This window comes from Delphinus delphis, chromosome 11 (genome assembly GCF_949987515.2).
Source record: "Delphinus delphis chromosome 11, mDelDel1.2, whole genome shotgun sequence".
Taxonomy (NCBI): domain Eukaryota; kingdom Metazoa; phylum Chordata; class Mammalia; order Artiodactyla; family Delphinidae; genus Delphinus; species Delphinus delphis.
The window spans coordinates 84710674-84723849 of record NC_082693.1 but is presented as its reverse complement, the minus strand read 5'-3'; the positions used below and the strand labels follow the sequence as shown (position 1 = coordinate 84723849).

Genomic DNA, 13176 nt, shown 5'->3' with positions numbered 1-13176 from the left:
TTTACATTTACTGTAAAATTGAACTAATTTACAAAGAACCACTTTAAGTAATAATAAAGATGCTAGGGCTTCCCTGGTGGCGCAGTGGTTGAGAGTCCGCCTGCCGATGCAGGGGACACGGGTTCGTGCCCCGGTCCGGGAAGATCCCACATGCCGTGGAGCGGCTAGGCCCGTGAGCCATGGCCGCGGGGCCTGTGCTCCGCAACGAGAGAGGCAACAGCAGTGAGAGGCCCGCGTACCACAAAAAAACAAAACAAAACAAAGATGCTAACATTTGCTATTTGTGAAAATAAAAGTATTTCAAGTGTTTGAGAGCAATTCTAAAACGATCCAAGAGATAACTACAGGTCCTTGGAGATGACAGCTGGAGTGCCCATCACACTGGGTTCTAAAGCTGGTACGTGTGCCTTATCATCTGGCTTTTTAAAGAGCTTAGTGGAATGTCCATCATCTACAGGCTGACTCAGCTTTATGATCTGTTCTGTTTTTGAAATGATAAAAACATTTTTTTTCATTCCTTCATTTACGTATGTTCCCAAAATAACAGAATATTTAGTGGCAAATATTTTTAGCAGCTTTGAAAATGACTTTAATCATCTTGTTAAAAAAGATTCATTTAAATTTTTCCAATATATTTTCCACTTCATTTTATTTAGTAGAAGCACCTCTGTACTTGGTGGTGGATTCTTTAAGTCTTGAGACATCTGCTCTATCCTCAGCACATTTTATAATCCATACTTCCCAAATCTTCCTTATCTCTTAGGTGATACATTTTCATGGTTAAGACAGCAGTACCTACAATCAGATGTGGACTGGATTTATGCCTTGGCTACCTCCAAGCACTGTGACCTTGGACAATTACCTAATTTCTTGTAAGATGTCATCATTTTCCACAGCTGCCCTAAGGTGGAATGAGGTATGTGTATACAGCACTTATTAGCACGGTGCCAAGCACGTCAAACATAGCCGCTCTCCGTCCCCTTTCCTCCCAACACTCTTGTGAAGCAATGAATATGTTATCAATTTTGAGGAAAGGCACAAACACCTATGATTCAATTTGGGTTCTCTTAAAATCCCATAACAGATTTAATTTAGGCAGGTGTTTATGTTAAGCTGAATTTTTCAACGGAGAGCTGCTCCTTTAAAAGGAAGGAAGGGGGCTTCCCTGGTGGCGCAGTGGTTGAGAGTCCGCCTGCCGATGCAGGGGATGCGGGTCCGTGCCCTGGACCGGGAGGATCCCACATGCCGCGGAGCGGCTGGGCCCGTGAGCCATCGCCGCTGGGCCTGCGCGTCCGGAGCCTGTGCTCCCGGCAGATGTGGATCCTCTGACGTTCTCAGATATGTGGGAATGTTCTATTAATACATACTGGGCAAAATTAAAGGATTATGCAGTTCTTTAAAAACAAAACAAAACTGTGTAATTTCCCCAAATACAATTAACCTAGATATCTATTAGCATTTCAGCTTTGTTTACTGTATTTGAAGGACAGACTGGTGAGATTTCAAACTCAGGGACTTAGCACCACCTGTTTATTTTCCTGTTCGGTAAAGCACTTGTCATATTAGTTAAGACTAAAAACGGGGGGAAAAGAACGAACAACAAAAAAAGAGTCCTTTAATTTCAATTTACATTAAATTCTGATGCTGATAAAAGCTTAAGGCACTTTAAGAATTTGCTCTACCTGGCAGATGCTAGAATACAGCACTATTCTCACACACAGAAGAATATGTCCAAAGTAAGTGGATTCACTATTTTTTTTTTAAGGAATTTTGTGCTACAATAATTTTAAATTTATTTAGTACCAAATTTTTGTATATTTGCCCCCTGGTTATTATTGGTATAAAAAAAATCTCTTTCCATTTTAGGAAATCACAAGGACTCAAGGTCAAAAACAAATGCACCTCACATTTTATTTCTGAATACCCCTTTCTTGGTTCACCATTACTCAAAAACTCCAACAGTTAAAGAGGTAGATAAGTTTATTTCAAATAGTGATATGGGGGCTTCCCTGGTGGCGCAGGGGTTGAGGGTCCGCCTGCCGATGCAGGGGGCGCGGGTTCATGCCCCGGTCCGGGAGGATCCCACGTGCCATGGAGCGGCTGGGACCGTGAGCTGTGGCCGCTGGGCCTGCGCGTCCGGAGCCTGTGCTCAGCGGCAGGAGAGGCCGCAGCGGTGAGAGGCCCGCGTACCACACACACACACACAAAAACAGTGATATGAACCAACTACTATTCCCTGGATGATCAGACAACCCTGGATTAAAAACCCTTTTTAACCTCAATCCTGTTATCCTCAAAACATAAGATTTTATCATGCTACAATCCAAACCAACCCCAGGTACATTCAAAATGCTTGTCACAAATTCTACTAGCAGTATTCTTTGAAGTTTCAGTTGCTGTAACCAAACTAAATCAACCCGTGATGACTTATGCACAAGGAAAGTGGGTAGTGACTAAATTCTTTACAATCGGTATTTCTAGAATCCTTTCAAAAAAATAGTTAGGGAAGGAACGTTGGTAATGGGTAGGGGATATAAGGGAAACCTCTATACCTTCCTCTAAATTTTGCTGTGAACCTAAAACTGTTCTTTAAAAGGTCTTAAAAAACTAATTAGAGCATATTTATTCTTTTCTTGCCATCTAGTCCCATGAGACACAACCAAGAGTTTCCATTTCCTGCAATGACTTTTAAAATCACTTACATATTCAACATTCCAAGAGCAGAAGATCTGTTTTTAGAAAGGACAGGGGAATAAAGCCTGAATATTGGTTCAAATAGCTCTGCACACTGACATTGCTACCTAGATCCCCAAATCCTTCTGCAGCCTAGACAGGGGCCATAAAAAGATTTAGAAAATTATAACTCAAATTGGTAATAATGAAATTGATGTAAAGTGCAACTATTAGGAGTATATGGAACATAATAGTGCTGAAACTTGATTAACCAGGCTCATTTTATTCTTAGTGTGATTCTAAGAGTGACAATTTCCATAATAAATCACAAAGGTACAGTGGTCTTAGCAATGTCTTGTCTGGAATAGAGTTAATAAAGCACATCTAGGATGCCATCATCAAAACAACTAAATTATTCAAGACCTGGAAAACTTCACAACCACCCTACACAGAGCACCGGGAGGTACCATTACAACAGCATGTCCGTGGTGACAGCCCCAACACTCACCTTGACAGTGGAGCTCCCATACAGCCTCCGCGCCAGCAACCTTCCTGCCTGGATTGCCACTGGGGTGAGCTCCAGCTTCCCCTCTAACACGTCGCCAATGGCATAGATGTAAGGCACGCTGGTCTGCTCTTCATCCGTGACAGGTATTTTTCCAGTCCTGCAAATTCATTCAGTTAAAATCATCATCAATTACCACTATTCAGTAAGTAGATCAAAATCCCCTTTCTCCCAAAGAAGCCCCAAACTGTGGCTCTAACTGAGGGCAATGTTCTCATGTATTACGAAAACAACAACAAAACTCAGAGGAACCAAAAGCTTAGAAATTCTAGCTATTCTGAAAATCAGAGGAATAAGAAAACCATAAGAAACCCTGGGATGGGAAAAGTAGAACACACTGGTTAAGAATGAATGAGGATTCTAAAGTGTGATAACCAGGTCTGTTAGTTATTACCTCTGTGATGTGGGGAGGGCTATTTAACATCTCTAAGCCTCATTCTCCCACCTATCAAATGGGAATAATGATAATGGGAATAATTGGTGAGAAGAAAAAGAATACCATCATCTACCTTAAGGGGTTGTGAGGACTGAATGAGAATGTGTATAAAACATTAAGCACAGTAGTCCACGGAGTCCAGTAATTACAGAATAAGTGTTAACATTATACAAAATCTAAACCTTGGCCCCAGTTGGAAACAGGCGAGTAGGTTATTAAAATGGTGGAACACTTGGTCTGCTAAATCTTATCAGACCTCCCCAACTCCTTTGTCTCTCCAACCCAAAGGGGAAAGAAAATAATAAAGCAAAAATGTTCACATTAAGATTAAGAAATCTCTTCTGTATAAATGTTATTCCTGGAAGGGGGTAGAGGGGGCACCCTGTATTTTCAATTTCCAAGGCAGCTAGCCTCTGAGAGCACTTCTTTTTACTTGGATATAAGAAGGGTGATACTGGGAAATACCCCATGCTACTCCTGTAAGCAGACAACAGAGTCTCAATTACCCAGTGATGTGGTATAGTCCAAAGGGATTTTAACTTATAAAACATCAAAGTTTTCAGACTCGTAGTTGTCACTAGAAATGTAGCGACCACTCTAGTGATCCTAAAACTTGGTAGCTTTGAACATGGTTCAGATCTGCATATTCAATGAAGCTTTCAAAGCATATACCTGCAATTCACTGGAAGTTGGATCTTTTTCTGTACACATATACATTGAAGAAACAAAATGCAAGCCAGCGTACCTCTCATTTAGATTTTGAAAAGGAAAAAAAAAAAAAGACAAATAGGAAATATCATGATTGGCACTGAAAGAAGAGTCTTCTAAGCTTAAAAAGGGAACGCTCCAACTATGGTAAAAACTAACTTTAAAATCTAAAACTCCAGTATTAATCGATCTTATAAATAACTGAAATAGTACTTAATAAAACATAATAAAGATTTTTTCTTACTGTTCATTTAACTTTACCCCCACGTTTTCTAAGCCAATTTCCCTTGTGCAAGCATCTCTTCCTATTGCCAGCAATACCTGAAAAATTATTAATATATAGTGACTGTTAATAGAAAGGCTTTGCATGAGTTATTTAATCATATTTTTTTCTGTTTATTAAGGCGATGTGATTCATTTTCCAGACCTGGAAAGACATATTCTATTAAGATAATAATGCAAGAGTTTAAACAAATCAAAATCATTTAAATTAAATCTTCTAAATTTCTTGTTAAGAAAAAGGGAGTTAACAATTCCTTAATAAGTCTAGCCAAGTATAGCGACAAAGACAGCATAGCCTATGACTGAAATAAGTTATTTTTTTAAAGTGGTGGGCTGGGAAAATGAAAGAACATGGAGCAGAGAAATTCTAGCTCATTTTAAAATGTTGATACCTTTTAATAGCCATCTGATAAACAGTATTTAAGTTATAGTGGAGAATATTTGAATCCATCCCTATACCAAAACAAATTATAATATCATAAGTAATAAAGGTGTCTTAGAATAGGAACAGAACCAAGGGTTTTGGAACTAGCAACCCAGCAAACATCCAGTGAGCACACTATCTGTTTTCTAATTAAGTAGGACCGAGGTCCATTCCTTACCGTATTATACTCTCCTTCGATGGTTTTGTCACTATCAGTGGACTTAGCTACCACCCTGAGTCGGCCTGGTGTCCCTGCTTCAATTTGTTCAACCTACAAAAGTGATAAAGTTTTACTCCACGATAAAGACATGTATCAGTATCAAGATGGCTAATTATGTCCTCTCCTTCTATCTGGTTAACCCGAAGTTAAAACGTGAAATTTGGCTTGGAAGGTCTTTTATGTCCCACCTCCCTCGCATTAACATCTTTAGGATGACATGTGGTTCTTTTATGTATTTCCTTCTTTCTCACTGCTTAATGTTTGCTAGAGGGGCTTTCCTTCAAATAGTTCTCAAACGGAATAAAATTCAGAGAGAAAGCAGGAAAGGAGAAAGCCAGAGAAAGTATACTACAATCTCTAAAATTAAACCAATGACTTACTGCTTCTGCCAGGCTCCTATCTTATGACTTACCCAGAACCATTAATCCCATGCTGCTCACATTCGTACATTCCCTTTTGACTACATATGTTCAGCTTTGTCAACGAAGAATAGACACGGAAATAGATCAATCACGATACAGATAAGAGCCAGAAAGCCCTAAAAATCATAGTGGGTGAGGAGGTATGTGTACTTGTCATAACTAGGGGTTGTCTTCAGGTGAGGACGTAGGAAGGCTGAGCAAGCCCTGGTACTTGTGCTCTGGCAAATGAGTCTGAACATATTAACCTACTACACATAGATGTCAACAGCCAAATCATGGGTTTCTGTATAATACTTACTGAAGAGACCCATAAAATCAACTGCAATTTCTACCCTACCTTTAAAATACAATACACTCTGTATGGGAAAACTGTGAAGCGTCATTTTATTTTCAACATCAACAAATAGTAAAGATTCCCTTCTAAAATTCCCTTCCTTTCTTACGTAGTTAAGCCCCTTTGAACATACTGGAAATGTCTTTCCGTTTAAATTAAAATATTCTAATTTTTGGAGAAGAGTTGAATTGGTCCATGGCTTAGATTTGCGTAAACATATTAAAGGCCTCATCCCTCCCTCAAATTCCTTTCTGCCTCACTCACTCCTGTGTTCCAGTCAGGCCTTTCCTGTAACTAGCACATTTTCTGCCTTTAGAACAATTTCATTCCCCATGGCCTTTTTGCACATGCTATATTCTTGCCTAAAATGCATTCTCTCTCCCTCCTCTCCACAGAAGGCTTCGTCCACTGGGTCACTTTATAATACAGCCAGCGTTCACCACCTGCCTACGGGGATCAGGGACACCCTGGTAACCCCAGCAAGATATTATGTACACAGACACAAGCTTATTTCACTAGGGATAGTCCACCACATTCTCAAAGGGCCTACAATGCCCCAAATGTTAAGATATTATAAAGGAAGATGCCACTTTTCTATCAGTATAGCATATACATACAGCTGTCGTTTTCTAATCATCGTCGTAATGCTAATGCAATCTTCATTAGAACTCTAAGATAGGTGCTATCAATTATCATCATTTTACAGAAGAAACTGAGGCCCAGAGAAGTTAAGTAATTCTCCCAGAGTCATAATAGTAAGAAACTGGGAGAACAGCGTTTGCACCCAAGTCATTCTGATGCCCACGCTCATCAAGAGATTATCGGCATCAAGAGATTCATGGTCCCACAGAAAACCTATGTTATTAACCCAATAAGCAACTTTTAAACTGACAGCTAAAATTCCTTAATTTTAACAAAACAGTCCCATCCTTACTTGCCCTAAAGGAAACTGTTACTTTGAGGTATGCAAAGTGATCGATTTTGCCACTCTTATGTATCAAAACATTTGTGGTAATGTTAACAAGTCTCAAATATAACTTGGCATATTATTCAGCATTTTCAAAAGAAGATTAAATGAGCAAAACAGGTCAGCCCACATAACAAAATTAGATAATCACTTCCAGGGAGGCCAGAATAATACAATGCATCTGTGGACTATACTGTATACAATGTAGAAATGTCTTTTGCAAGAAAAAAAAAAATCAGTCATCTTAAACTCTTATTTAAATAACTGGTATGTAGAACGAAACAAGTATAATAGACCAAAGATAACAAAATAATGGAATGCATAAAGGAAAGCATTAAGCAGAAGAGAACTAATAAAGGTGGTAAAGTTGAGAAGGGAAGGAAATTATTAATCTGCAAACAAGAACAAAGCTATTTAGGTGGTAGGAAGGTACCAGTTTATACACCTAAATCACACAAGTTGAGGAATTACAGCATTCCCAATGGTTTATAATGCTGAAAGGAGGCTTCTATCACTCACCCCAACTCTATTCTCTTGCCTTTTAACAGGAGTATAGAATCAACAAACATATAGGCAACCCCACTTACTTTTATTGGTACAAACTGCCTTATAAACTTGATACCATGTTCTTCCATATGTTCACCGATTTTGTTGGCCATGTCCTGGTCAAATCCTCTTAGGAGAATGGACCGTACCATAACAGTGACATCTAAACCAATGCCAGCAAGAAATCCAGCACATTCCAAAGCAACGTAGGATGCTCCAACCACCAGGGTCTTACCCGGGCAATAGGGTAAAGAGAACAGATCATCACTGAAAAAGAAAAATTTTTTTTTAAAAGGAAGAAAAGAAAGAAGACAAAAATGTTCATATGTGAATAATGACCATATCAAAGTAGACCTTTTTACTTTCCTAAGAACAAGACACTTTTAAAATTAAAAACATTCAATTAGCTACACACATAATATTTGAGAAGATTTGATAAGGTCTTAGACACTCTCCTTTCTTGCCACTTAGCTGCTCTGGAAGCAGCTCGAGCTACCATGGCTGAGCACAGTAAACCATACAACTCTGACATTAGCCCAACTCCCAGTCAAACACATTTATTCTGTACTATCCAGAATAATTCTCCACTTACGTGTTTACAACCATACATTTGCAAACCCAAACTCCCACCCTCCTCCCACCACTCAGCTCTCCCTGAGGTACAAACCCGGTGTTACTTCCCCTCACCTACAACACCAATTATCAAGTGGAGGAGAGAGGGACTTCCCTGCTGGTAGCGGTTAAGACTCCGCACTCCCAATGCAGGGGGACCAGGTACGATCCCTGGTCAGGGAACTAGATCCCGCATGCTGCATCTAAAAGATCCCACATGCAGCAACTAAGACCCAGCACAGCCAAATAAATAAATATTAAAAAAAAAAAAAAAAGAGTGGGGAGAGGGGTGGGGAAAACCTTCAACATATGGGTTTTAGAATATGAAAACCAACTATAAAAAGACACTGATGAAAGAAATTAAAGATGATACAAATAGATGGAGAGATATACCATGTTCTTGGATTGGAAGAATCAACATTGTGAAAATGACTCTACTACCCAAAGCAATTTATAGATTCAATGCAATCCCTATCAAACTACCACTGGCATTTTTCACAGAACTAGAACAAAAAATTTCGCAATTTGTATGGAAACACAAAAGACCCCGAATAGCCAAAGCAATCTTGAGAACGAAAAAAGGAGCTGGAGGAATCAGGCTCCCTGACTTCAGACTATACTACAAAGCTACAGTAATCAAGACAGTATGGTACTGGCACAAAAACAGAAAGATAGATCAATGGAACAGGATAGAAAGCCCAGAGATAAATCCACGCACATATGGACACCTTATCTTTGATAAAGGTGGCAGGAATGTACAGTGGAGGAAGGACAGCCTCTTCAATAAGTGGTGCTGGGAAAACTGGACAGGTACATGTAAAAGTATGAGATTAGATCACTCCCTAACACCATACACAAAAATAAGCTCAAAATGGATTAAAGACCTAAATGGAAGGCCAGAAACTATCAAACTCTTAGAGGAAAACATAGGCAGAACACTCTATGACATAAATCACAGCAAGATCCTTTCTGACCCACCTACTAGAGTAGTGGAAATAAAAACAAAAATAAACAAATGGAACATAATGAAACTTAAAAGCTTTTGCACAGCAAAGGAAACCATAAAGAAGACCAAAAGACAACCCTCAGAATGGGAGAAAATATTTGCAAATGAAGCAACCGACAAAGGATTAATCTCCAAAATTTACAAGCAGCTCATGCAGCTCAATAACAAAAAAACAAACAACCCAATCCAAAACTGGGCAGAAGACCTAAACAGACATTTCTCCAAAGAAGATATACAGACTGCCAACAAACACATGAAAGAATGCTCAACATCATTAATCATTAGAGAAATGCAAATCAAAACTACAATGAGATATCATCTCATACCAGTCAGAATGGCCATCATCAAAAAATCTAGAAACAATAAATGCTGGACAGGGTGTGGAGAAAAGGGAACACTCTTGCACTGCTGGTGGGAATGTGAATTGGTTCAGCCACTATGGAGAACAGTATGGAGGTTCCTTAAAAAACTACAAATAGAACTACCATATGACCCAGCAATCCCACTACTGGGCATATACCCTGAGAAAACCATAATTCAAAAAGAGTCATGTACCAAAACGTTCATTGCAGCTCTATTTACAATAGCCCGGAGATGGAAACAACCTAAGTGCCCATCATCGGATGAATGGATAAAGAAGATGTGGCACATATATACAATGGAATATTACTCAGCCATAAAAAGAAACGAAATTGAGCTATTTGTAATGAGGTGGATAGACCTAGAGTCTGTCATACAGAGTGAAGTAAGTCAGAAAGAGAAAGCAAATACCGTATGCTAACACATATATATGGAATTTAAGGGAAAAAAAAATGTCATGAAGAACCTAGGGGTAAGGCAGGAATAAAGACGCAGACCTACTAGAGAAAGGACTTGAGGTTATGGGGAGGGGGAAGGGTGAGCTGTGACAGGGCGAGAGAGAGTCATGGACATATACACACTAACAAACGTAGTAAGGTAGATAGCTACTGGGAAGCAGCCGCATGGCACAGGGATATTGGCTTGGTGCTTTGTGACAGCCTGGAGGGGTGGGATAGGGAGGGTGGGAGGGAGGGAGACGCAAGAGGGAAGACATATGGGAACATATATATATATGTATAACTGATTCACTTTGTTATAAAGCAGAAACTAACACACCATTGTAAAGCAATTATACCCCAATAAAGATGTTAAAAAAAAAGTAAAACCTGACAGAATCTTCTAGCAGAATGAGGAAGATACAAGACATAAGAGATCATAAAAGCATTGTTGGGAGATGAGTTTTTTAAAATATGAGAAGGGAGCCCATCCAAGACAGCAATGACAAGAGTTGTCATCTGAGCTGCCCCCGATGAGGCTCAAAGGATAAACTCCTATTACAAAAAAAAAAAAAAAGAAAAAAAAAAGCCTGAAAACAAGTAATTTATAACACCATCAGAAAACCAGAAAGTCCTGGGCAAAAAGCATCCAAGAAGACATACTTATCAACAATGTCTTAATGACTTCATAATTCAAAACTCCTGAACAATAATGTCACCATTATTATCACTTGATGGACAAAAATAAACCACACAGCAAAACCTTCCTGCTTGACTCACTGATTTCAGAAGGTCCCTCTACACTGACAATGCAACCATACAAATGGCAAAGGAGTAAGGAAAAACTAGGATCTGAGAAACCTAAATGGCCTGCTATCCTCTAATTTTTTTAGCATCTACATAAAGGTAATATATGATTCTAGTTTTGGAAAAACAAAAACGTATCTATCAATTATTTTATAAAATGTGAATATCCATCTGGTTTTATATAGTATACACGTATAACATATACTCACACAAATATAAATTTCAAATATAAATATTGTAAGCATGTATCTATATGTTAGCAGCGATATTAACTCTTGGTGATAAGATGATCAATGTTTATAGTTCTGAATTTTAATGTTCTCTGGTTTAAAATAGTTTTTCCTTTCTCTTTTTCCTAATTCCCTGTCCCTCTGGACAAAAATGTGGTGGAAAAACTAAGTTTCAGGAAAAGGATTAAATGGGTTTGAAGAAAAAGCAAAAATCCCCTTTTCTCCCTGCAATTTGTCCTTACCTGCTGATGCAGTATTCTTTGTCACCAGGGATACCCAAATAACGTGGCCTTTCACCAGTGGCAATGAGAAATCTCTCTGCAGAATAAATCTTCTCTTTGCCTTTGTTGTTTGTTGCCTACGAAGGAACCAATATATCAATTCTTAATAAATTATTATCCTTTAGAATTGTAAACGTTATAATTAAAAAGGCTGTTTTACCACATTGCCCAATTTGATCCTCATAAAAATTTGCAAACGCAGTAAGAAAGAGATACTAAGACTCTGAGTAGTTAAGGGATCGCTCAAAGTCCCAATGCTAGGAAGCGACAGAGCCAAGACTCAAATCCAGCTAATGTGGCCCCAAATCCAGATTACCCTTACTACACCACAAGAGAAAGTCCCTAAGAAGTAATTGCAAAATCACCAAACTGGACGGTCTGGGTCACAGTGGCCATCATCTTTATTAGGATAATCACCTTCTCTTTTCCTCCCCCAACAAAAACTTGAAAACACACCAAAAACAGCTACGTACACTGTCACATGGTTACCTTAATCCTATGAGGCCCAACAAACTGCCCGTATGCGTTCTCATAGGTGACCTTTTTCTCCCGCAGAGCCACACGGTAGCCCCAGTTCAGAGAGCCAATGTGATTCTGGACAGCTTCTGTCATTCTCTCCCAGTCATGTTTCACTGCACGAGAGAGTAAGACAAAATGTTTAGCTTTTCTGCTGCCACCTGGTAAATATCATTTCCCAGTAACCATTTAGTCTAAAAGGGCAAGTCCTTCATTTCAAGCACATAAACAATCTTTTCAACTATTTTTCCCTTTTAGAAAACTACCAGACAATTAAATAGTGCAGAATCTCTGGCAGTTCTTAAGACTAAAATAACCATACCCAAAGCTTTTTCTTCTTTATCTAGAAACAAATGGGAATTGTACCTTGGATTGGGAACACTGACTGCTGGGGTAACAAGGTACTTAGGTTCTTGAGAACCTAAGATTCCTAAGATTCTGAATGTGTAACAATCTCTAAGAGATTCTGATGTAGCCAGATTTGGAGTTACCAAACTGGTTAACAGTGTCTAGACCAGGGGGCTGGCAAATTAAGGCCCCACCAGTCAAATTCAGCCAATCACCTTTTCTGTAAATAAAGCTTTACTGAAATCCAGCCACGATCATTTATTTCCGTATTGTCCAGGGCTGCCTTCATGCAACAACTGCAGAGGTGAGCAGTTGTGACGTAAGCCAGATGGCCCACAAAGCCTAAAATAATTACTATCTGGCCCTTTACAGAAAAAGTTTGCTGATCCCTAGTCTAGACAGAGAAGTTTAAGAGCCTGCCTCATTGCCTCCCAAACTTCCCATCTCACCAAAGAAAGGAAGAGTCTTAAAATTCTACCATAAAATGAATCCTTTGAGCCAAGGCACTAATATAATATTGAATTTCAATGGATAAAAATCAATCCTGTCATTCATTCATTACTAACTTCAACAATGATGATAAAAAAAAAAAGATACGGGTAAAATATACTCTGGTGGTAGAAGAAGGCAGGTTCTGGGGAAGCTGTGGTTTGGAAGGAAGGAGAAGAGAATCAACATGCATTGAAAGCCTCTGTCACAGAAATGAGCGTCTGAGTCTTAGAGTCAGGGCTAAGTAGCTTGGTCAGGCAGGAAGTGATGCAATCAATTCTATGAGTACCAGTGGCCAGCCGCTGGAAGTAGGAATGACAGCACAAAAATTGGCTTGTGGCCTCCCAGAGCACAGATTATAAAGATTCAATTAATAGAACCATAAAATGTCAGAACTGGAGCAAACCTTCAGAGATCAGTTCAGCTGGGGAGAAAAAAAAAGGGACCTTGGAGGCCATGTGGTCATGAGGCCAGGAGGATTACGTGCTGGGGCGTGAGGGATTCTGCAGGGAG

The 13176-nt window shown here is 39.3% G+C and overlaps 1 protein-coding gene across 3 annotated transcripts in view; it reads right to left on the bottom strand.

The window, feature by feature from the left end:
• Positions 1–13176, bottom strand: part of TXNRD1 (thioredoxin reductase 1) — a 71112-nt gene that overhangs the window by 20077 nt on the left and 37859 nt on the right. For all 3 annotated transcript variants that reach the window (XM_060025515.1, XM_060025517.1, XM_060025516.1), the window contains exons 5-10: positions 11800–11942; positions 11272–11387; positions 7619–7844; positions 5267–5359; positions 4627–4703; positions 3182–3338 (exon numbers count right to left, since the gene is read on the bottom strand). In XM_060025515.1, coding sequence (XP_059881498.1) covers positions 3182–3338; positions 4627–4703; positions 5267–5359; positions 7619–7844; positions 11272–11387; positions 11800–11942 — 812 coding nt within the window. The remainder of the gene's footprint in view (positions 1–3181; positions 3339–4626; positions 4704–5266; positions 5360–7618; positions 7845–11271; positions 11388–11799; positions 11943–13176) is intronic.